The following is a 26,404-nucleotide window of genomic DNA, read 5'->3' on the forward strand; positions in this document are numbered from 1 at the left end:
CCAGCTTCTTACTTTGCTCGTTTCGGTACTTCTTCTTCACAGCCAGTATTGCATTCCGCCAAAATATCGACTGCAATAACACAAGTGTCAAAAGCCACAATACATCATACTCTTCAATGTTGTGACGTTACACCAATTTACATAAGAAAAATATACTCACATATTCTAATCCATGTTTCCAATAATCTCAGGACTGTATCTCCTGCTAATCGCAAGTGAAAAAGGCACGGGTACTACCTGTTGGAGCCATATTCCTTAAATACATTAAGGTGGATATTAATTCTGTTAAGCCTTAAAGAAAAGCTGCCCAATTAATTTCACCATTAAGAACATTAGGAAATAAACTGTCCATCCTATGTATCCATTGGGGTTCTGCCCTTAATAAATCAATTTTGTTGCTATTGCTGGGTTTTATAACTTCCAGTACAGAATTCTGTACTTGATAGTACAGAATTCCAGTTCACTGTCATGGCAATTGCAAAAATGTTCAACCAATGGGGCTGTCATGTTTTTGGTTCTAATTTTTGAAAGATGTTCCTGTATACGTATCCTGATCGGCCGTGTGGTGCTACCTACGTAAATTAAAGCACATGCACATTTTATAATATAGACCACATTTGCAGAAGAACATGTCGAATAACTTTTAGGGTACAATGGTCGTTTAGTTATTGGGTGAGCAAATGATGTAATAGGCACACACAAGTCACAGATGTTGCAATGACCGCATGCAAAGTGTCCTTTTGGTAAACTTTGCTGTGTTTCTTTCCTCCTATAATCGGAATAGACCAGGAGGTCCCTTACATTATTTGTGCGCCTATAACCTATTTTTAAAGGTATATCGCAGCTAGGCACATCATTTAAAATGTGCCAATTCTTTTTAATAATGTTCACTATGCCTCCCGAGTATTGAGAATAATCGAGAGCCCACGTAATCCCCAATCTTCCAGTTTCCCTGTCATTGGTCAATTTCAAAAGGGACCCAGCAATAGCAACAAAATTGATTTATTAAGGGCAGAAGCCCAATGGATACATAGGATGGACAGTTTATTTCCTAATGTTCTTAATGGTGAAATTAATTGGGCAGCTTTTCTTTAAGGCTTAACAGAATTAATATCCACCTTAATGTATTTAAGGAATATGGCTCCAACAGGTAGTACCCGTGCCTTTTTCACTTGCGATTAGCAGGAGATACAGTCCTGAGATTATTGGAAACATGGATTAGAATATGTGAGTATATTTTTCTTATGTAAATTGGTGTAACGTCACAACATTGAAGAGTATGATGTATTGTGGCTTTTGACACTTGTGTTATTGCAGTCGATATTTTGGCGGAATGCAATACTGGCTGTGAAGAAGAAGTACCGAAACGAGCAAAGTAAGAAGCTGGCAGGCTCGTTGCCAATCTCCCGGCCAATCTCCTGGTCAATCTTGTGGTGATTTCCAGCCTTTTGAGCCATTGTGCCTTGGATGAATGTGTCGTCAGGAGGAAGCAGCGAAATATCTGCCTTCTGACCTTTTGCCACATCAGCCATTGAGCTTTTGGAATCAATTTTGAGATTGTTGGGGTCTGAAAAATACATTCCTCACAAAGTTACTGGACTATTTAATGGAAGGACTGTGTTTGCGTGTATAATGCGTCTGTATGAACAAATGGACTGAAAACTGCATAGTTCTTATTATATATTTATTGAGTACACTGTATATATATTGAATTTGAATGCACTGAATATAGAGACATTAATTTGTACACCTTGTAGTGTGATCCTTCGGTTCCAAGGCTTCATTTGGTTTGGTTTTGGGTGGAACCCTCCCACTTGTTTTTGGTTGGATTCTTCCCATCACTGTGCCAGGCCTTCCTAGGCCTCCAGAGAGCTGTACCAATGCACCAGGCCTTTCCACCACCGCACCAGGCCTTCCCAGGACTCTGGAGGAGCACGCTGCCTTACCAGGCCTTCCTGCTGCTGTGCTGTGCCTCCAGAGGGCTGGGCAACTGCACTGGACCTTCCTACCAATGCTGTGGCCTCCTCAGGGCCTCTAGAGAACCATGGTGTACTGCCAGTCCTTGTCGCTGCTGTGCTGGGCCTTCTCAGGCCTCCAGAGGGCTGTGCCAGCATGCCAGGCCTTCCTGGGCCTCCAGAGGCCCCAAGGAGGCCACTGTGGTGGCGGGAAGGCAAGCCGTGTTTGCAATGACTCACACTATTTATTCCCATGAGTGCACCTGCATGAGGATAAAAAGTGAGTCGTCTCCAACACGGTTTGATTTTATATCATGAGATAAGTTTATCAATGTTATTATACAGAGCCTCCATATATAGAAGTATTAATCTGAATATCTGTACTAGAGGAAACAAAAAACACCATCTTCATGACCTGCTCAGAAGCATCCAGAGTCATCAGGCTGAGAAACAGGACTGGGAGGACATGGTATGATACAGTCAGATACAGATGTTTTTATTGCCCACAAACATCAAGATGATTTGTCCTACATTTATCTGCAATTAGTCAGCAGAATTGTTTCATATACATATAAAAACACCTCCAAAGATTCCTTTGTCATTCTTTTATAAAACAATGAGATCATAGACTACAAAACACAAAAAACATCTGTATGGATTTAAATAAGTTATGGAGCAGTATCAGTACCGAACAGTTATCAACAGCCCTTACACCCAAACCCTACACATGTTCAATGGGTTCCCAAGTAAATGCATATACGACTGAACCCGTAGACATAAGAAGTGGCCATTGAAGGTGGGTTTTTTGACTGAGGTGAAGACAGCCTCCTTTTAGGAAGTCTACTATCATCGTACTGTTTGATCTTTCATAATTTTTCTATGAGCTAAGCTGCAAGAGATGAATTACCCGAAGACTGCACGTGAAGGGAGTCACAATGTTAGCCAGGAAGCTGAGTTTTAAAAGAGATTGGGAGGCTTTGTCAATTTCCTCTCTCTACAGAGCCAGGGAGATCTTTGCTCAGAAGGTTTATTTCCTCTTCGCCTCTTAGAAGAGGAGGTGAAACTGACAGCTATCTGGAGGCAAAGAGGAAATTAACAAACCCTCTGAGCAGCAATCTCCCTGGCTCTGTAGAGAGGGGAAATTAACAAAGCCTTCCAATCTCTTTTAAAATTCAGCTTCCCAGCTAACATTGTGACTCCCTTCACACGCTCTTCCTCATGTAATTCGTCTTTTGTAGCTTGGGTCTGAGTCTTAGATGCCAACTCTTAAACCATGCTACTGTATCAGTGTTTAAAATAAAAAAATTTGCCAACTGCTTGAGATATGTGAGCTGCAGAGGAGGCATTAATGATTTATCAGAATATACCATATGGATACCAAACTACTTCTCAACAGTAGCATTAAATGGAAAAATCTACCACCACTACCAGCTTTTTAAAGATGTTTTGGACTTCTACTGTTATATATCCATGTTATACACTGGGAGGTTCCTTTATTTAAAATTCTGCTTCAGGCAAAGCATCAACATAACTTTTTTAGCCAATTCGTTTTGTTCTTCACAAGAGGCAGAGGGATTTAAGCCAAGAGGAATTTTGGACTTTGTGGATTCAGCAAGATACAATAAGAGAACTTTAAAAATGTGGAATGCTAGCTTCTTTGCAGAATAAATTGATTCAATTTCTTCAGCTGTACAACTAAAACAAATAATCCAGTCACCCACTCAGGTCAGAAAAGACAAACAAACCCCCAACGAAAGCCCTTTTAGATATACATAGAAACCATTAATTTCTGTGGTTCAACAAGGCTGATAAAATTAGTATAGAAAAAAAGCAAACGTTCTTAAAAAATAAGCCTAGGAAGTTTTTAAAAAGTTGAGAGCGATAACCACTTCAAACAGGCTTATCTGTGTGTCTAAATTTTCTGAATCTTTCTCCCACACCTGCTGTGAAACCCTGCTAATTCAGAAATAGAGGGGTGGGGGGAAGGAAGACTGTTTTATGATACAGTTAAAAATCTGTCTAAAAAATTTGACAATAGTCATTTCCTCAACTATCACCAAAAGAGAGAAGCAATAGTTTTGTTCCTCGTCTAAGCATACATCTTTTGAAGAAGAAAAAAATAGGTAAGAACTAGACTCACCTCATCCAGTTTGAAGTAGTTTCATCTGTCCCATCTATGGATTTATAGCGGTTGTTCTTATCAACAATCTAAAACAAAAATGGGGGAAAAAACAGTCTAGCAGGAGGACAGGCTGAGCCAGAATGAGGAACTGGAATAATGAACTTTTATTCATTAAGAAATGTATACACATTGCGCATACACACGCGCACACACTGCTCTTCGCAATAGAGCCTCCACTGTTGGCTTCCAACTTATAATTAAAGCAACCAATCTCATTTTGAAAATCATCATCATCATAAAGGCAAAAAATACAAACAGGTAGCTGAAAGAAAGTTTTGACTAGTAAAATTTAGATTAGGTCTAAAATCAGTACTATCAAAGCCACAAGAAAAATACAAAAAGTCACTTTGTGGAAGGGAAAAGAAGGTAAGTAAAAACCGAGGAAAGGTGGCTTATGTATTTACCTGGCACCAAAAATTAAGAAGGTTTGTGCCAGGTAGATAGATAGCTGTAGTAAAGACATAGTAAGAGTCAGTGTCATGTAGTGGTTAGAGTGTCAGATTAGGATCTGGAAGACCCAGGTTCAAAATACCTGCTCTGCCATGGAAGATTGCTGGGTGACGTTGGGCCAATCACACACTCTCAGCCTAACATACCTCACAGGGTTGCTGTGAGGATAAAATGGAGGTGAGAATGATGCAAGCTGCTTTGGGTCCCCGCTGGGGAGAAAGACGGGGTATAAATGAACTAAATAAATTAATGAAGTAAAATAAATAAATTCCAAGACCAAGGAACACAACAGAAGATCCTGCCCTTAATGGCCAGCAATCACAAAATAGGGGCATGTGGAGCAGAGCTTTCAAAGAAGGTCTTCACTAAGATGCAGGTTCACATAGTATCAAGCAATCCTTAATTACTCTGGGGCCCCAGACAATTTTGAACTTTAAAGGTAATAAATAACTAGAACTCCAAGTTGTCCTTGGAAGCAAATGATAGCCAATCTGGATCCTATAAGGATGGCAAAATATATTCCTTAAGACTTTTCACTTTGAGGACATGGATAGCAGTTCAGAAGAACGCTGAAAAAGAGTTTACAGAAGTGTTACATCTAGCTACCTATATGATTGTGTCTCTGCAGCGCAACAACCTTTCTCCAGCTATATTTTTTTCCATTCAGCAGTTTAAACTCTTCCTTGCTGTAAACAAGAAGAGCTCCACTTGTGCCTCAGCTACAGGTAGTCATTTTCCTAATCAAAGATTCAAAACCTTAAACCCTCCTGAGTGTCCAGAGATGGCCTCTCTGACTGCCCTGGACCTGGTCCCCTCACCACACAGCCTGCCTCACAGAGTGACAACCACCCCATTGCCCCCACCAGCAGCCTCCCATCCCTCCAGGCCACCAGCCATGAGACCCCTGGCTCACATCCAGACATTAGGCAAGGCAGCTGATGAGCACGGAACAGCAACATCCAACCGAGGGCTGCCTGGGACGAGAAAGCCACTAGCAGCAAAGAAGAAATGGCACTGCTGGGCCAGCTAGCGGGGACACAGTTCCAGTACAAGGAAGCCATGTTGCTTGATCACAAGGCTGCCTCGTGACTCCAGCACAAGGCCTGCATGTGACTGGCAGGGAGTGTGTCCTAACTGCTCCTAGCCGCACCCACCAAATCAGATGGGTAGAGGTGAATTGAGCAGGGGGTGGAGCTTCACTTGGGCGGTGCTCCAGCTCCTAGCCCTGGGATTGGCTCACATATTGGGACTGGGATAGGAGGGTGGGGCGGGGGAATATAAGGAGGGCTGTGAGGTCAGGCCAGGGAGGAAGGAGACAGGAGGTGCTGACCAAAGGCCAGAGATAGGGAGCAAGGGTGGCAGCAAGCCTCTGAGGAAGCTGTTAGGGCCTTAGGTAATGGAACCCCAGCCAACACTCTCTGAGGCCTGGGGAAGCCCTTGGCAGGAGAAACAGGAAGTGGACCCCCAAGTCTGCAGAGGCGCCACACTGAGTTTCACAGTTAAGATACTTACCAGCCAAGAGAAGAATCCTGCTGATTTGTCCTGACTGGAGAGTTTTCCTTCATATGGTCCAAAGATATGACCTTTGGGGATAACCTCATTCACACAGCGCACATCCCGTTCCCCATTGGGTTCTTTCACCACCTCCATGCCATGTGGGACGGTCATTGCAGCTCTGTCAGGGATGCCAATAGGTACTGGAGCATCTGACACAAACACGGGTGGACCATGGTTTGGACATTCATCTACAAAATATTCCTGGCAGGACTCGCAGACTGAAGGAAGAAGAGGCAACAATACCAAACCAAATCAGGAATTAATCTGAGGAATTTAATAATGAAACAGATGTCCACTAGAAGACAGGCAATTGGAGGAGAGGGCTATTAGATTAACACTTGTTCTTTTGACTAAAATGAATTTCCCATCAAACTAGTAGGCAAGGTCTGTGCTCAGGTATTGTAGAGTTTTATGAAAGTGGATTTCCAGCCTCAGGATCTGACAAAGAAATAGCGATGCAGCCCCCAAAAAGCTGGCAAAGGGATGTCAAGTCAGTGTTAGCATAAATATAGAAATGCAAAGAGTAGTTTATAGAATAAAAGTAGGATTCATAAAATGAATCACAGAACTAAAGAGAATCAAATGTCAGCTAATTAAACCACTGCCAGAAAGCAAAACCTGGTACCAATCATTCTACCCCTCAGATTAGTTAGGTAACCCAGGCCAGCTTTATTTTCTGGAAAAATTAGTGCATATTTCTGCTGATGTCAGTTAGCATGTATAGGAAGGAATATGGAAAATATTCCTCCGTTATATGCTTTAAATTAAAAGACAAATGCACCATACAAACCAGGGAGCAAAACAGACAGGTTTTTTTCAGATATTTAAATCCATATCAAGACACAACATGTGTCTTTTTTAATTGTTCCAATAAATCTTTATTCTGGAGTCTCTGCACTCTAGATTCACCATTGTAGCCAATGCTGTGAATCAATTCTTTGTTCAAAACATGTATTTTCATATGCCAAAAATTGCCTGCAGTTCCACTCTAATACTTAAAAAGAGGGAAACTTGTTTGCCCCACCAGGTGACAGCAATAGAGTTCCAATTAGGGTTGGTAAGAGAAATTCTCTTAATTCTTTTTTTGCGCAGTTTCTCACTGAAATCCAATAACCCTCTTTTTAGGAATTTGGACTGTTTCTAACCAATTCCTTTCTGATCAAAGAGAAATTTGAAGAGGAGCAGGAAGGGAGGTTCTGCAAAATTTCAGAATTTCACTCTATATGCTCAGAGGCAGGCAATGACTTCCCAAGTCTTCCTATTCTCCTACTAGAGCACCACCCTGAATATATAACATAAAACAACTGCAAGGGCTAAAATTACAAAAGAGCACCTTGATTTCTCTTTAAAGTGAGATGAAGGAAAAATGAAAGCAAAATCCTGCTTTTGAAAGAGAAAAAAGAGAATAAGGATCAATGGCTATATCTAAAAAAGGTGAATTTAGAAAAATGAAATTTCTCAGCCCCAAACAACCTTAGTTCCAACTGTTTTCTCCTTTCTAAAGACTGAAAGGAAACCATTTCAAATAGATCAGTATTACATTCAGTAATGAGACACTTACACCAGAAATCCACTTGCTGAAAGCTCTTGGACATTATCAAATCCTGCTTTCCTTTCATTTTTTTAGGCTCCATGTCCACGGACTGGGACTCAACCTTTCCTGAGCTGAAGAGAAAGAAGGGAAGGATAGACAATTACTTAAAAAACAAGCTTATTTTTCAAATTATATGGCTTTTCTCTCACTGTCTTTAAATTTAGTGTTATATCTTGGCTTACTTTTGAAATAATTTAGAACTCTTCAGGCAACTGAACCATCACATCATATCATTATCATCACATGAGTCACAACTTTGATAAGAGGGTATGAACAACTGTGAGCCATGTCACTGGATTGAGTCTGGGTGTTCCTCTATTGGAGGTGCTTGCAGTCTACTCTGAATGGCCAGAGAGAATTTTGCTACATTGTTAACCAGAAAGCCATTACTACTTGACTGTGGGCAGACATTCAACTGACCACTTAAAATGACCATTTTCCTAATTAAACTCTCCTCTTTTACAGATAAACTAAACATCTCTACTCTCCTGCCTTTTACACATCCCACCATATTTCCTGTGTAAAGATTATTCTACTCTGAAAGAAAATATGTTATCCTCTTTAATTGAACTGGAGAGAAGACAGTCATGGTCCAGAGTTCAGACTAGGGGTGTGTGATTCGGGTTTCCGATTTGGGAAAAATACCCGAATCGGACCTGATTTGTAAAGATTTGGGATTCCCAAAATGGCCCCAGTGTACTGGGACTGTTTCGGAAACCCCAAATCAAAGATTCCCGAAGCGATTTCTATAGCTTTGGGAAGCTTCTGGTCAAGGAGCTGAAATGTCCCTTTCCGTGCTGCTGTGCAGCGGTACGGAAATGGGCATTTAAACCCCCAAATTCGTAAATTCCGAAACAGGAAACCTGATTTTTTTTTCTTGCAAACTCCTAATTCTGACCATAGCAAACATAGTTGGAATGCACTGAGTTTTTGAGAAAGAATACATTGGGTTCTTAAAGCAGAAGTTTTTAGAACTTTCATTGCTGCATTTAAAAACTTGTTGTAAGTAGACAAGGGCACAAACAGGAAAAAAAACCCGAACAGGCTGTTCGGTGTTCGTTCCTGACGATGAACACGAACAGATGAACGGAACTGAACATGTCCCGTTAATGAACATGTTCAGTGTTTGGTGTTTGTTGGCGCCAGAGCAGCCCCATTAGCACTTAGAGAGCCCATATTCACAGGGAATGTGCAGCAGACTCTCCTCCAGCCCGCACCCAAGATTGGTCAAGATTGCAGTATGGATCTCAGAGTTATACATTCCCAAATTGGACACCCCAGGAAACTCCCATTCAATACAAATGGAGCCACCCTCTCCAGTTCATTTTGGCCTGTGCGGTGGAAGTGAAAGCGGGCCGCCTCCCCTCTCATAGGCAGGGGGTCTGGTTGCAGGCCAGTGGCACCCCCCATGTGCCCGCTCGCCAGGCCTCCAGGCTGGAGGACACTTATCCACTCATGCAGCAAGGTGGTTGATGACTGCGGCCGCCGGGCCTCGCGGGCTCGGGGAGGTAGTGGTGGGCTGCCTCCCCTCTCGGGGATGGGGGGGTCTGGCTGCTTGCCGGTGGCATCTCCCATGTGCCCGCACGCCAGGCCTCCAGGTGGACAGACACTTATCTGCTCATGCAGAAAAGTGGGAGAGGCCTGTGGTCGCCGGGCCTGGCAGGCTCGGGGAGGCAGTAGTGGGCCACCTCCCATCTTAGGGGTGGGGGGTTTGGCTGCTGGCCGGCGGCACCTCCCATGTGCCTGCCCGCCAGGCCTCCAGGTGGGTTGACACTTATCCGCTCATGCAGCAAGGGGGGTGATGCCTGTGGCCGCCAGGCCTAGCAGGCTGGGGGAGGCGGGGGGTCTGGCCACTTGCTGGTGGCACCCCCCATGTGCCCGCCCACCAGGCCTCCGGATTGGAGGCTGACAAGTTATCTGTTCATGCAGCAAGGTGGTTGATGACTGTGGCCACTGAGCCTTGCAGGCTTGGAGAGGCGGTGGTGGGCTGCTTCCCCTCTCAGGGGTGGGGGGTCTGGCCGCTCACCGGCAGCACCCCCCATGTGCCCGCTCGCCAGGCCTCCAGGTCAGAAGCCAACAAATTATCTGCTTATGCAGCAAGGTGGTTGAGGACTGCGGCTGCCGGGCCTGGCGGACCCAGGAAGGCGATAGCAGGCCACTTCCCCTCTCGGGGGCAGGGGGTCTAGCTGCTTGCTGGCAGCACCCCCCATGTGCCTGCTCACCAGGCCTCCCAGAGGGTACCTTCCGGAAGGTATAGAAGGTGGGTGATGTCGTTGGCCACCGAAGACCAAAATGACCCAGCCACAGTCTGCTAAGAAAACCATATGCACAACAGCAGCTGAGCTGGCCCTGTTGCTCAGGCAGCACCAGCACAAACCAAACATGTTCCTGAATTTGCGGAAAGGTGATGTTGTTGGCCACCGAAGACCAAAATGACCCAGTCACAGTCTGCTAAGAAAATCCTCCAGCAAGACAAGTTGGCACCTGTGGAGGCCGCGTACACACGAACACACTACCTGGAGGGTCGGACACCAATGCACATTCACCAGATGGGGTACTTAATGGCATCGGGGCCAATAGTGTTGTCCGCACCTCGCATGGTGTACAGTCCGGGCAAAGCACACCAGGTGGACATGCATGGAGCACTGGACACCCCTCCAGTGTCGAAGCAGAGGCTGCCTCCAAGATGACCCACCATCCTGCCTTCACGGAAAGGATGTGAGTCGTGGGCCATGGCGAGACCAATTCCCCCTGGTCAGAGGAGAGACCCAGTGCCATGGACAGGGGGCACTGTGTTGCACTACCATATGCACAACAGCAGCTGAGCTGGCCTTGTTGCTCAGGCAGCACCGGCACAAACCAAACAGGTTCCTGCATTCGCAGAAAGGACGGGATGGACAGGACAGATAAGAGAAGTCCCCTGAGGGTCAGTGTGGTTCCACAGAGGGAGAGGGAGAAACAGGGACCATGAAACTGTCAAGGGGGAAAGGACAGAAGTTGAGGGACCCATTCCCCTCTGCTCAGAGGGCACAGCGGTTGCAATGGATCGGGCCACCGTGCAGCTCAAATACATGTGCAACAGCTCCTGAGATGTTGCACAAGTGCCCAAAGGAGGCTGCCGCCAGCATCACCCACTTTCCTGCCTTCGCAGAAAGGAGGTGTCATGATGCTCTGGATGTGCCAGGAAGGCCTAGCAAGGCCTCAGAAGCCTGTTAGCAGTGGGAGTAGGCCTGCCTAAACCTAACCCAAACATGCCAGCCCTCATTCAAGATACCCACCGGACTCAACGGGCAAGGGTGTGCAGCGACGGCATGGAGAACCAAGAGGCAAGATGTTTTAGTAGTTTGCGGAAGCCCATACACTCCATGATGGATAGGGGCAAGCCATGTAGGGCAATTGTCTCTGCCAAGATGAGAAGGCCCGCCTCTTGAGCCCTCAACCTCACCGTTCTAAGCTGCGCTGTCCCAGACCCCGAGGGAACAATCTCCACGAGCGCGGCCTGCCTGAGCACTCCGCTCCCACCAGCGTCACCCTCAGGGCAAGGATTCTTGCTTGAGGTGGATTCCGGTGACTCTCCCACTGATCCCTGCTCAAAAGAGCTGGTTGCCCCCTTTCTCCCCTCAATGAATGTTTTGCTGGGTGCGGACGGAGACCACAGGCTCAGATGGTGCATCTTCAGGTGCCTAGTCACGGCCATCGACGACAGGTGCTTCGGGGTTTTGTCCCTGTGCGCCAGGACATCACAGGCATGGCACCGCACCACACGGGGGTCATTAAGAAGGGCCCGAAAGTGCCTCCATACGGAGGTGTTGAAACGTGAACCACCAACTGTCTCAGGGGAAGGAGGACGAACAGTTACAGGCTGCGCTGCAGAACTGGCCACAAACAACAGAGTGAGGGGTGGACTGCAGGAAGGGACACCACCGAGAGTTTGGGATGGGGGCAGGAGGGATGTTTCATAAAACACAAAACATTCCTCCAGGGATCCGTCACCCGCCTCCTCCTCAAAATGTTGAGAGAGATCCTCTCCCCCCAGCAGAAATACCTCTTTGGTCACCTCCACAGCCCCCACAGTTGAATCTGGGGGAGCGGGAGTACTCTCTGCTGTTCCCAAGCCACACCCAGTACTGCTTTCCACAAGTAAACCAGCAGGACTGCCTTTGCACTTCACCCCACGACCACCCATGGTGGCCACCACAACATGAAGACTCATTGTGCCACCAAACTAGAATTAAGGAGAAATGAAAAGGAGAGAACACTGTGAGCCCTCAGCCGAGGTGCCCACAGAGCTTGGCCCCAGAGCCTGGCAACAGCCCTGGAAACATAGGCTGGGGCTAGAGCCCTAGCCCACCACACCCAGAAGCCTGACCAGATAAGGCACTGATACTGGTAATAATACTAGTCAGGGTGAGCCCTAAGCCGAGGTGCCCACTTAGCTTGGCCCTAGGGCCTGGCAGCAGCCCTGGAACCAGAGGCTGAGGCTAGAGCCCTAGCCCAGCACTCCCAGAAGCCTGACCGGATCAGGCACTGGTAATAATGTTAGCCCTCAGCCGAGGTGCCCACAGAGTTTGCCCCAGAGCCTGGCAGCAGCCCTTGAACCGGAGGAGGGGGCTAGAGTCCTAGCCTGGCACACCCAGAAGCCTGACCACCAGATCAGGCACTGATACTAATAATAGTAATAGTCAGGGTGAGCCCTCAGCCGAGGTGCCCACTGAACTTGGCCCCAGAGCCTGGCAGCAGCCCTGGAACCAGAGGCTGAGGCTAGAGCCCTAGCCCAGCACTCCCAGATACCTGATCAGATCAGGCAGTAATAATCAGGGTGAACCCTCAGCCGAGGTGCCCACTGAGCTTGGCCCCAGGGCCTGGCAACAGCCCTGGAACCAGAGGGGATAGCTCCCTATCCCACCCACCGCACACAGAAAAAAGCCCAGCTCCAATGGACTCTCCCTGTCTCTCTCCCAAAAGGCTAGCACCAGCTCTCTTCCACTCCACTACTTGCTGAGAGTGAAAGCCAGAACCGGGAGCACAGTGCCCTTTTATAAGCAGAGGTCTCATTGAGAAACGCAAGAGGTCTGTGGTTGGCAGTCAGAACTGCCTAACAGGGTTTGCAGGGATGAGATTCAAGTTCCCATGGCCACAAAACACACACCCTTCCCTCCCTCCGGTGTCTGCTCCCACGTTACCGATTGTAACCAATTTGCAGCTCTACACTTGGAAGGAAGACCTGCCCATCCAGCTAAGTTGGGCTTTGATTGGGGCGTCCGGGGTGACAGAGGGAGTGCAGAGAGAGTTCAGGCAGTCCCTCCCTCCGTTGCCGAGGCAACTGATTGAAGGCGCCTGAGTGTCTGGTTTCCCGAACAGCAGCCGAGTGCAACGAACGAGGCTTGCTACGACCACCTGTTCGGCTGGAGTGGCACCTCACGAACGGCCCGTTTGCAAGCAGCCGAGCAGCCTGTTTGTTGTTTTTTTGTTTGTAATGCTGTTCGTGCCCATGTCTAGTTGTAAGTACATGCTTTCTAAAATTCTTGTATGACTAAACAAGATCATAATAGTTCTTTTACTCTTATAGTCTTAACCCAAGTTGTAAAGATGTACTAGTATTCCTTAGATGGGATCTGGAATCCAGCCATCATCTGCAATCCAACAGTTACACAGCCCAAAGTCCACCTGTGATCTCAGTTATGCCATAGTACAAACCTATGTGAAAGCTTATAACCTTTATGGGGAGCACTAGGCACTTACTTTAAATGGGTTTTCAAACTGTGTTCCTAATAAACCTGGAATCCATTAGCATATTAGATAATCTGTGGTGAGATCAGTAATGGATCAATCTACTGTTATTATTATTCTCCAGAAACACTTAAGTAGAGGTGTGCAATGTGGATCTGGGATTCGGATGAAAAGCTGGATTTTTGCTAATCTGGCTAAATCTAGTTTTCCCAAATCAAATCAGAGATTCCCAGATCTGATCCAGGAACGCAGATCCAGACCCCCGGGTAAATCTAGATGAATACGGGAACACAATTCAGTCACTGGCTGGCTTCATCTTGAGCTTCTCCTGCTTTTTTTCCAAGAGAGGAGGGGGAGGAGAGGGGGGAGTAAGTGACCAATCTGTGCAGGAGCTCTCCTTGTCTTGCCTGGTTTCAGTAAGTGACACTGGTACAGTTGGGCTAAGTTGCAACAGTGTCCCTTGTGTCCATTTGGTTTGAGTGGAATTCTCTATTTTGACATGATTATGTATCTTGATGTTGGTTCCATTGATTCATTTTGCTTCTCCTTGCTTCATTTTGGTCTGAGTGGAATTTTGTTTTGATATGATTCTGTAGTTGGTCCCCTTTGGTTCTGTGAGATTCCATTCAGTCCCTTGCTTCAGTTTGGCTTTGTTGGGTTTCCTCTTACATTTGGGCAGGGCAATTTTTCAGCTGAAATGCAGTGAAACGGAGTTCTGGAACCTCTTGAAAATGATCACATGGCTGGTGGCCCTGCCCCCTGATCTGATCTGATCTGCCCCCACCTGGGTAGGAAAGGTCAAACAAAGGTACAAGGCTACAAGTGTCTATATAACAATGCCCAAAGTATGGGCAATAAGAAAGAAGAGCTTGAGCTTCTATTGCAAACAGAGGGCTATGATATAGTAGGAATTACTGAGACTTGGTGGGATGATTCCCATGACTAGAATGTGCTAGTGGATGGGTATGAGTTGTTCAAGAAAAACCGAAAGTGTAGAAGAGGAGGTGGAGTGGCGTTGTATGTGAGGAGAGGGCTTGATTGTCAAGAAGTTATGAAGAATGGGGCGGACAGCCCGGTGGAAAGTATATGGGTAGAAATAAGAGGAGGAAGGACAAAGGGTATTATTGTTGGAGTCTGCTACAGACCACCTGACCAGCGAGAAGAAATGGATGCTGCCCTCTTTGAACAGATTGGCAGAGTATCCAGACATCAGAACCTTGTAATTATGGGTGACTTCAACTTCCCCGATGTGTGCTGGGAGAAAAGCTCAGCCAAGCATCATGAATCACGCAATTTCCTGACCTGCCTGGCCGATAACTTCCTTTTTCAAAAGGTGGAGGAAGCTACAAGGGGTTCGGCCATACTAGACTTGATATTAACCAACAGGGAAGAATTGGTAGATGAGATGAAGGTGGTGGGGACCTTAGGGGGAAGTGACCATGTCCTTCTTGAATTCCAGTTGCTGTGGGGAGCCAAGGAAGTTCATAGCCAGACTCGTAGGTTAGATATTTGTAGGGCCAACTTCGATGAACTCAGAGGCTTGATGAGAGTCATTCCATGGGGGAGTGTGCTGGAAGGGAAAGGAGCGAGTGAAGGGTGGGCCATTCTCAAACACGAGCTTTTGCAAGCTCAAGCCCTCACTATCCCAGCAAGACGGAAACATGGTAAGGGCTCCAAGAAACCGATGTGGATGTACAGAGAGCTCCAGAATAAGCTAAGGGAGAAAAAGGAAAGGTTCAGGAAATGGAGCAAAGGACAGACCTCTAAAGAGGAGTATATGAGGGTTACTAGGCACTGCAGATCAGCCATCAGAGAGGCCAAAGCTCAGTACGAGCTCAGTCTGGCCAGGAGGGCTCGCTACAATAAGAAAAACTTCTACAGATATGTGAGAAGCAAACGCAAGGTAAAAGAGGCAATTGGACCACTGTTGGGAATAGATGGAGAAACTCTGATGCAGGACAGAGAAAAAGCAGACAGGCTTAATGACTTTTTTGCCTCTGTTTTCTCCCTGAAGAACTCAGGCACATCTAGAGATAGTAGAAAATGTGGCAGGACACCTGAGTGGCTAATTGACATTGACAGAGAGGTAGTGGAGAGGCATCTGGCTGCACTGGATGAATACAAATCCCCTGGACTGGATGGGGTGCACCCAAGAGTGCTGAAAGAACTTTCCAGAGAACTTGCAGAACCCCTGTCCATCATCTTCAAGGCCTCCTGGAGGACTGGGGATGTGCCACAAGATTGGAGAAGAGCGAATGTTATCCCAATCTTTAAGAAAGGGAGGAAGGATGACCCGGGAAACTACAGGCCGGTCAGTCTGACTTTTGTTGCTGGGAAGATATTAGAACAGATTTTAAAGGGATCAATCGGTAAGCATCTGAAGGACCACTCAGTGATCCGGGGAAGTCAGCATGGTTTTGTTCCTAACAGATCTTGCCAGACCAACCTGGTTTCCTTCTTTGATCGAGTGACCAGCTTACTGGATCGGGGGAACTCTGTTGACGTGATTTATATGGATTTCAGTAAAGCTTTTGATAAGGTCCCCCATGTCATTCTGATGGGCAAACTGGAAGACTGTGGAGTAGACTATAGGACAGTTCGGTGGATAGGGAACTGGTTGGAGGACCGCACTCAAAGAGTGGTGGTCAACGGCGTTTCATCAGATTGGAGGGAGGTGTCCAGTGGGGTGCCGCAGGGCTCGGTCTTGGGCCCGGTACTTTTCAATATTTTTATCAATGATCTGGATGAAGGAGTGGAAGTGCTGCTCATTAAATTTGCTGATGATACCAAATTGGGAGGGGTAGCAAACACCCAAGAAGATAGAATTAAAATTCAACAAGACCTGAATACTCTGGAGAAGTGGGCAGCTGTGAATAGGATGCAATTCAACAAAGACAAGTGCACAGTAGTACATCTGGGCCACAAAAATGGGAAGCACAAATACTGGATGGGGGATACACTTCTGGGCATTAGTATATGTGAAAGGGATCTTGGGGTAAGAGTGGACTGTAAACTGAATATGAGCAGTCAGTGTGACGTAGTGGCAAAAAAGGCTAATTCAATCCTGGGTTGTATCAAAGGGGCCATAGTATCGAAATCGTAGGAGGTCATAGCCCCTCTCTATACTGCCTTGGTCAGGCCACACCTGGAGTATTGTGTGCAGTTCTGGAGGCCTCACTTCAAAAAGGATGTGGACAAAATCGAGAGGGTGCAGAGGAGAGCGACAAGAATGATCAGGGGTCTGGAGACTGAGCCCTACGAGGAAAGGCTGAGGGCCTTGGGAATGTTTAGTTTGGAGAAGAGGAGGTTGAGGGGGGACATGATTGCTCTCTTTAAATATTTGAAAGGCTGTCATTTGGAGGAGGGCAAGGAGCTGTTCTAGTTGGCAGCAGAGGGTAGGACCCGAAGCAATGGGCTTAAATTACATGCACAAAGGTACCGGCTGGATATTAGGAAAAACTTTTTCACGGTCAGAGTAGTTCAAAAGTGGAATCAGCTGCCTAGGGAGGTGGTGAGCTCCCCTTCACTGGCAGTTTTCAAGAAGAGACTGGATGAATACTTGTCAGAGATGCTTTAGGCTGATCCTGCACTGGGCAGGGGGTTGGACTAGATGGTCTGTATGGCCCCTTCCAACTCTATGATTCTATGATTCTATCTCCAGACAGAGGGGAGTTTAGATTGCCCTCCATGCCCCCAAGCGGCGCAGAGGGCAATCTAAACTCCCCTCTGTCTGGAGATCAGGGGGTGGAGCCACCAGCCATGTGACCATTTTCTCCAAGGTCAACCCACTGAGTTCCACCACCTCTTTTCCCAGAAAAAAAAGCCCTGCATTTGGGAATGTACCTTTGGCCACTAGCAGCCTTGCCTCTGTGTGTTTCTGCCTGTGAAGCTGCTTGGAAATGATTCCCCCATAGGAAACAATGGTGCCTGGGGACATCTTCTTCAGGGGTCCAATCTTCCTGAAACTTGGGTGGTCTTTTGAGGACAATCGGGAGTAGATTTCCTGCAAATATGGTTTGCTTGAAAAAATATCAACCAGCCCCACAGGTAGCCCCCAGATAGTCTTCCTCATACACAATAATGGCCAAATAAATCTGGGATTCTTTGATCTGTCTTAAACAGATTAGAGAAGCTTTCCAGATTTCAGGAATCCTGGATTTTTTGGGGATCCCTGAAATCTGGATCTGGATTTCCTAGATTTCTTTTTAATGCACACCTCTACACACTAGTACAGAAAAGTGACAGACAGGCTCATCAGCATTATCTGGTACTTTGCATAAATCAAAAGCATAGCCTAGAATATGACCAAGGATACTCTGGCAACATGCTAGAAGTTCCTTGACAGACAACTCACTGTGAAACAGGAAAGAAGGTTTAAATCTGCTAGCTTAGTGTGTCTTCTTACCAAAGTTGCCCATATTCTTCCTGGCCTGGAGAGCAGGGCTCAGTCTTGATGGTAACCATCTCCCCCAAGGAAGCTTGGTTCTGGATCAAGCAGTCATTCAGTTTTTCACTCATGTTCTGCAAGGAACCAAAGCAACTGAAAAATAAATAGTTTGGGGAACACTGGCTTAGATCCCATGGAGGATTTCTACAAGCAGAGGGGAAGACATTTTTGCTGATTCCCTCCTTCAGTGGTAGTCCTCCAATGACCCCCCCCCAATGCTGGGGGTCCCCATTCCCAAGCAGAATTTCAGGGGACAGGTGAGAAAGAAATACTTCATGGGATCCACCCCATTAACTGTCACTTCAAAACAGTTCCCCAAAGAGCCATTTAGAAAAACTCCTTGATTCTCCACCTGATGAGAGAAGCAAGAAAACACAATGTTATCTGGTATTTAAAATGCACATACTTTTTGATGCCCAGATTCAGCATCACTCCCTGCTCCAAGGCTCAAAAGGCAAGACATTGGAGGGTAACTTATAACTCCTCTGGCTACTAAATTCAGCAATGGATTAAGAGGACTTGCTAGCATGATGCTGAACCATGATAGGTAGGGATGCCAACCATTGGTTGCATCCCAGGGAGCTTTAGGTATGGAGCCATGGGTAGAAATGACATCATCCTCAGCTGAAATCCTGGAGGAGATTTAAGCATGTTGGGTGATGTTCTGGCTGTCCACAAAAACTTGGGAGTTTGAGGGGATGCTCAGAATGCTGCTTGATAAACTTGCATCACATCCAGGTTTTTGGCTGGACATGACGTCACACATTGCACGATGTTATTTCCAGCCCCAAACCCTTCTCTCATTGGTCTGGTAAGCAAGGACAGGAGGCTAGGCTCACCAGTGGATGCCCTCTCTCCATACTAGCAAATGAATGTTTTGATTGCTCCCTCCCCCTTCCTCCCCCAAATTGCCTCTTCTCTCTCCTCCTCTTCTGTATTTGACCAGTCTCTGTATCAGACATCTGACGAAGAGAACTTGATTCTCGAAAGCTTATGCTACAATAAAATTGGTTAGTCTAAAAGGTGCTACTGGACTCTTTTTGATTTTCCTCTCTCCATAAGTGGGCAATTGGAACTCTAATGAGTCTTTTCCTCTTGCACTTCTTGGAAATTCACAGATTTCTTTCTGCTCTCACCAAACTGATAAGGCCACTCTGTTCTCACTAAGCAGGACACTACTATTTACATTTGAATTTGTAGTGATTACTGAAGCTTGGAAATTGTAGAAAATAAATCTAGTCCAGACACCAGGCCAAGGTTCCCCCTCTCCAAAGATCTAGTAAACAGAACTTGGTTTCTTTGGAATCAAAAGTTGTATTTTACTAGCAACACAATTAATCCAACTACGAGAAAGATAAGAGACTGTGTGGTACACAGTATCAAAAAGATGAACTACTGGAGTACAACATGCAAGATATTATTACATTATCAAGAGGTCCAGTTTTAAATAATGCAATGAAATTTTCAGCAGATTGGCAATGGACCATGAAGCACAACTCACTTGGAGACAAGCTTTATAATGTTGGTATGTCAACACCTGCAGAGGCAGCCAATGCAAGTAACTAAAGCCTGGCATAGGGGCTGCCTTAACTAAAGATGGAGAAATAAAGCAAATAAAGCTTTTTCCATCACACTTTATTGGCCTACATGAATGAGTGACACCAAAAAATCTTGTCAGAACTTCACTCCCTCCTCTTGCTGGTTATCCTTTTACAATGAATTATTTCTAATGTATTTTATTTATTTATTAACAAGATTTTTACCCCGCCTTTCTGCTCCAACAGGGTCACCAAGGTGACTAACAAATTAAAACATACAGATTAAAATCTCATTTTAAAAACCATTTAAACCAGCACACAAATACATCATTAAAACAATGCATAACCAGTGGAGATAATGCCCAAGGTAGGCTCAGATCACAATCCAGTTATGTGAAGATTTGGAAAAAATAAAAAGAAAAGAGGTTGGAGGATGGAGGATAAATGAAGACTTGCTGCAAATGGAAGAAAATATGGCGTTGTTACGAAGAGAGACCAAAATTTTTATACAGTGCAATTTGAATAAGGATGTACCAACTAACAAGGTATGGGACACATATAAAGCTGTTATTAGAGGAACGCTAATGGATTTGAATGCAAGAGCTAGGAGGAGTAGGGAAGAAAAGAGACTTGAAATTATGGAAAAAATTAAAGCCAAAGAGATACAACTTAAAAAAAGACCAGGAAAAAAGAAAATATTTCAGGATATGAAAATCTTGCAGGAACAACTGACGGCAATGAACAATAGAGAATTGGAGTGGAATTTTAAAAAAATGAAACAGAAGTCGTTTGAAGATGCAAATAAGCCTGGGAAATATTTAGCGTGGCAATTAAAAAAAAAGGGGTGAAGAAAACCATAACTAAGATTCGAGAGGAAGATAAAACATTGACAGATCAATCAGCCATTAGTAGAGCCTTTTTTAAATTTTGTGCAAAGCTGTACCAAAAGAAAGAGGTGAACAAAGATTCAATAGCGGAATATTTGGAGAAAGTGAAGCTTCCAGTAATTTCAGAGGAATGGAAAGAGAAGTTAAATAGGGAAGTGACAGAGGAAGAAATAAAAGAAGCTATACAATCAACAAAATTAGGGAAAGCACCGGGACCAGATGGAATAACAGCAAAGTTCTATAGAATGATGGCCAATGAGCTGACACTGTTTCTAAGTGAGGTAATTAATGGAATATTACAAGGCCAAAAGATTCCTGATTCATGGAATGAAGCTAATATATCATTGATCCCGAAAGATCAACGTTATGAACTATCGGCCAATTTTGCTGCTGAATAATGACTATAAAATATTTGCGAAAATTATGGCGGAAAGATTAAAGGGATGGATGTCGGAATTTATTGCAGAAGAACAAGCTGGATTCCTACCCAATAGACAAATTAAGGACAATTTAAGGACAGCAACAAACGCTATTGAATATTATGATGAGCACTGTGATAGGGAAGTTGGTTTCTTTTTTGTAGACACGGAAAAAGCATTTGACAATTTGAACTGGGATTTTATGTTTGCCACTATGGAAAAGCTGCAAATGGGAGAAAAGTTCACACAGGCAGTTAAAGGAATTTACAAAGACCAGTGTGCAGCAATTGTAGTTAATGATGATTTGACTAAAAAATTGAAAATAGGTAAAGGCACAAGACAAGGTTGCCCATTATCTCCATTGTTGTTCATTTTGATTTTGGAAATTTTTGCTGCTTCAAATTCGAGAGGACGATACAATCCGTGGCATAAAAATAAAGGAATTTTCCTACAAAGTCAGGGCATTTGCGGATGATGTAATGTTGATAGTGGAAGATCCAATAGACAATATGCCAAAAATAATGGATAAAATAAAGGAATTTGGTGATTTGGCGGGATTTTATGTGAACAAAAAGAAGTCGAAGATATTGTGTAACAACATGACGAAGCAAAAACAGCAAGAATTAATGGATATAACGGACTGTGAGGTAGCTAATAAAGTGAAATATTTAGGAATTGAGTTGACTGCAAATATAGATGTATTTAAAAATAATTATGAGAAACTGTGGCAACAAATAGAAAGAGATTTGATAAAATGGAATAAATTAAATTTGTCATGGTTGGGAAGAATAGCAGCAGTGAAGATGAATGTGCTACCACGTGTGATGTTTTTGCTGCAAACTATTCCAATTATCCGAGACTTCAAACAATTTGACAAATGGCAAAGAAAAATTTCAGACTTTGTATGGGCAGGCAGGAAACCCCGAGTGAAAATGAAGGTATTACAAGACTCGAAAGAAAGAGGGGGGCTGCAACTGCCAAACATAAGATTATATTACGAAGCAATTTGTCTGACATGGTTAAAAGATTGGATAACGTTAAAAGACCGTAAACTGCTGACTTTGGAGGGATACAAAAAGTTGTTTGGATGGCATGCCTATTTGTGGTATGATAAAGTTAAAGCGGACTCTATGTTTTTGCATCACTATATCAGAAGAAGCCTTTTCACAATCTGGAAGAAATATAAGAATTACATGGAAAGTGGTATCCCTTCATGGGTGGTACCATATGAAGTAATAGATCCGAGAACTGTTTATAATGAACAACAATGTTTAACTTATAAGGAGATAATGTCGATAGAACACAGAATACCAAAAATAAAGACACAAGAAGAGTTATCTCCTCACTATGAATGGTTTCAATATAAGCAAATTAGGGATCTTTACAACTCGGACTGTCTAAAGGGAGGAATAAGACTAAAAAACTCGGAGTTAGAAGAAGTGATTCTACAAGAAAGCAAAAAAGATATTTCGAAAATATACAAAATACTTTTAAAATGGTATATGGAAGACGAGACAGTCAAAGTCCAGATGGTGAAATGGGCAATAAACCTTCATAAAGAAATAACAATGGAATCATGGGAATACTTGTGGAAAAATACTTTGAAGATTTCAATTTGTACCAACATTAAAGAGAATGTGTACAAAATGATGTATAGGTGGTATTTAACGCCCAAGAAGATTGCGCATGGAAATGCAAATATGTCAGATAAATGCTGGAAATGTAAAAAGAATGAAGGATCATTTTATCACATGTGGTGGACTTGTGAGGTAGCTAAGCAATACTGGGGAGATATAATAGAAATAATTAATGAGGTTTTGCAAACCCAAATAAATAAGAACCCAGAGTTGCTGCTACTGAACTTGGGAATGGAAGAAGTTCCAAGGCAGTATAGAACATTGCTATTTTACATGACTACAGCAGCAAGACTTTTGTATGCGCAGAAATGGAAAGTGCAAGAAATACCAACTATAGAAGATTGGATTTTCAAATTGCTGTACATGGCTGAGATGGACAAAATGACAAGAAAACTCAAAGATCTTGATCCAGGAGAATATATTGCAGACTGGGAGAAATTGAAACAGTATCTAGAAAAAAAAATGGGATGTGAAAGGAGGATTGTGGCAGTTTGAGAACTATTAATATGTGACTTTATAAAGGGGAGAGAGAAGTTACTTTACCATTAATGGGGAAACTTAGTTATTAATTAATCTAAGCCAATATTAGTAATAAGGAGATTGTATTAAAAATAGATAGTTTAAACAGTGAAATGTAGATTGATATATTAGAAAATTGGAGACATAGAAGAATTTGAACATGCTTAGAATAAGTGGTATAATATATATAGGATTTAGAAAAATTATGGTTAAGAGTAATTTGAGTAATAAGAGGGGTTTGGGGTTGGAAAGCTGTTGGAAGTCAGTAAGGAGGGGGGAAGGATGGGGGCTGATATAATTTAGATAAGATGGGGAATTTGTGTATTGAATAACATTGTATGTACTCACCAATAAAAATTTTTTTAAAAAAACAAACAATGCATAACCAGAGCTTAAAATAAATACAAAAGATAAAAACAACAGGTAAAACATCAGGGAGGGAAGAAATATCATTGATGGAATGCCAAGCACAGCCAAAGTGTCTTCATTGGCTGGTGCAAGATGGCAACAGAAGGGGACAGGGGAATCTCCCTGGGGAGAGTTCCAGAGTTTTGGTGCCACAACCAAAGAGGCCCTCTCCTGGGCTGCCACGTGCCTAATCTCAGAAAGTGGGGCCCTGGAGCAGAGCTTCAATGTAGTCACCACCGTGGGCGGGTAGGTTCGTAATAGAGTTAAGTGGTCCTTCAGGTATGTTGATCCAAAACCATACACGGATTTAAATGTCAGCACTAATGCCTTGAACTGTGCCCGAAAACAAACTGCAAACCAATGTACATGAGCCAGGCCCAGGACTACAGTGATATGTTCCCTAGGAACCATTCCAATCAACATCCTGACTGTTGCATTCTGCACGAATTGAAGTTTCCTAACACTTTTCGAGGACAGCCTCACATAGAGTGTATGGCAGTAATCTAATCTAGCTGTAACCACAGCAGGCACCACAGTGGCCAGATCTTTTCTGCCCAGGAAAGGCTACTGCTGGCTAACCAGTCAAAGCTGGCAAAAGGCACCCCTGGTCACAGCTGCCACCTTATCCATCAGTAGACCTGGGTCCAAGAGCACCCCCATACTATGGACCTTCTCCTTCAAGGGTAGTGCAATCCCATCCAAAACAGGTGACACTTTAAAATATATTTTATCAACAGAGGATTTAGATTGCATGGATTGAAGCAAAACTCTTGAAAATGTTTTTCCTAACATCATATGTTTAATTTTCATAGGTCCAGAGAAGTTAGCCAGGTTAGTCTGTAGTAGCAAAATAGTAAAGAGTCCAGTAGCAGCTCTTAAAGGTGCTACTGGACTTTTTGCTATTTTAATTTTCATAGTGGCCCCACCAAACAAACAAACCCTCTACATAACAGACTCACCCAAAACTGAGGTAAGCAAGGGAAGTATTTTGCAATCCTGGAAGAACCAGGTTTGATGAACTCCAGAATGTTATGAGAAGGAACATGTATTTCATATTGACTCTGAGAAAGGCATTCAACAAGATTCTTTAAGGTGCTATCAGAAGCATAACAATACTGTTCTTTCAGATCAGAGTGGAATGATTTTAAGGAAATTTAAAAACCCCTCAAATTAAGTTTCTCATTTAGTAAATAATTTGTTTCCTGACAAATGTGTGTAAAGTGCTGTCAAGTCACAATTGACTTATAACGACCCCAGCAAGGGGCTTTCAAGGCAAATGAGAAGCAGAGGTTGTTTGTCATTGCCTTCCTCTGCAGAGTCTTCCTTGGTGGTCTCCCATCCAAGTACAAACCCTGCTTAGCTTCCAAGATCTGACGAGATCGAACTATACCATGCTGCCTTCCCTCTTTCCTGACAAATAGTTCATACTATTTGGTTACTATAACAATATTTGTCTGTTACTAAATAAAACCTTTATTTAGAAGCTTTATTCCAAACCTCTGATCATACAGCTCTCAAATCTTTTGCTGTATATAATTATATCTGCTTGGAGATAAGGGTAGTTTGGGAGAGACTGTGAAATAAATGGATTTATGTTTGATACTTATACATATGCAAGCATACTGAGCCAGAGCACTTACTAGGCTCACAATCCAATAGAGTTGAGTTAGGTATGTTTGACTGAAGTCTAGTAGTGTTTCCACATGAGTGGTAATGCACATGTCCACTCTGTTTGGCTGAGAACAGTCATAAATACTTGTCATAAAAATATCCATTACATCATATTTATAAAGCTTTGTGTCAGACATTAAATACTTAAATTAGCGCGTTTGACCAAGGATCATACATTCAAATTTAACAGTATTTCTTTGTTTCTATAATATGCAGTGCAGCACAGTAGCTCAGAAAACCAGCTTTCAGTTTCAATGAGGAAAGTGTCTATAGTTCAGCAGAGAAATTCACTCATCTGTATTTGGGATATGTACCACTATGAATTTTTGCTATCATTGCAGTGTAGTGCCTGTTTCTGGAAGGGGATATGTTATCATGGGAAGGAACTATGCTGCAAAGGTTCCCCAACTCCTATATGTAATTTTAAGTAGGGCCCTTGGGCACTTTATAAACAAGGATGGCAGACTTCTAAAAAATTAACTCAATTCAAGAACATGCCCATTTTAAAATCACAACAGAAGCAAAGTATCTCATTTCTATAAAAAAAACAAAAGTTAAAAAAATTATTCAAGGCTTGTAAATTTGCCTATATTTTTGCTTCAGCAAAAATGTAGATTCTTCTTTCTTAGTCTAAAAACTTCCAGCATCAATTCAACGAAGAAATCATATACATAGTTTGGATTTTCTAAAGCCAGTTCTTGGTGCTCATTCCCTTCCATACACAGGAAGGGAAGTATTGGCATAAGTTATTTATTTATTTATTTATTTATTTATTTATTTGATATCCCGCCCTCCCCATGGATGGGCTCAGGGTAGCTCACATCATCAATAAAATACAATAAGTTAATAATCAACTTTAAAAACACACTTAAAACTGTCACTAAAATACTTCAAGTGCCATTATACATAGACTATTTTAGATACTGATCAAAAACCTGCATAGGTCATAGCATGTGGGCAGAACGCATGGCCGAGGGAAGTCATAGAAGAGGTGGTGATCTTAGATGGGATAAGGGGGGGACACTTGCTGGTCCTCAACCTAAGGCCTGGCGGAACATCTCCGTTTTACAGGCCCTGCAGAACTGTAATAGGCCTGGATCTCCAGCGGGAGAGCATTCCACCAGGCTGGGGCCAGGGCAGAAAAATCCCTGGCCCTGGGGGAGACCAGACGGGTGTCCCTCGGACCAGATGTCCCTCGTTCTCTAAGAATACATTTGAAGTACACACACATACTATTAAAAGATAAGGTGGTTTTGAAAATTCTATTTATTCTCACCAAAAAATAGCCTAAGCAAGAAAATCAGCAATTCCTTCACAAAAGGATGCATTGCATACAGCCCATGCAAAGAAACTGACAGATACTGTAAAAAGAAACATATTAATGAGTAACAAATCAGCTTGAGAGGGAAA

The 26,404-nt window shown here is 43.8% G+C and overlaps 1 protein-coding gene across 3 annotated transcripts in view; it reads right to left on the minus strand.

Moving 5' to 3' along the window:
• Nucleotides 1-26,404, minus strand: part of PRDM11 (PR/SET domain 11) — an 84,292-nt gene that overhangs the window by 35,061 nt on the left and 22,827 nt on the right. For 2 of the 3 annotated variants that reach the window (XM_054970795.1, XM_054970793.1), the window contains exons 2-5: nucleotides 17,874-17,989; nucleotides 7,706-7,809; nucleotides 6,100-6,362; nucleotides 4,096-4,163 (exon numbers count right to left, since the gene is read on the minus strand). In XM_054970795.1, the coding sequence (XP_054826770.1) occupies nucleotides 4,096-4,163; nucleotides 6,100-6,362; nucleotides 7,706-7,809; nucleotides 17,874-17,986 (548 nt within the window). In that variant the 5' untranslated portion in view covers nucleotides 17,987-17,989. Of the gene's footprint in view, nucleotides 1-4,095; nucleotides 4,164-6,099; nucleotides 6,363-7,705; nucleotides 7,810-17,873; nucleotides 18,009-26,404 lie in introns of all 3 variants that reach the window. The other variant, XM_054970794.1, reaches the window with a different exon arrangement.

Source organism: Eublepharis macularius, chromosome 2 (assembly GCF_028583425.1).
Source record: "Eublepharis macularius isolate TG4126 chromosome 2, MPM_Emac_v1.0, whole genome shotgun sequence".
Lineage (NCBI taxonomy): Eukaryota > Metazoa > Chordata > Lepidosauria > Squamata > Eublepharidae > Eublepharis > Eublepharis macularius.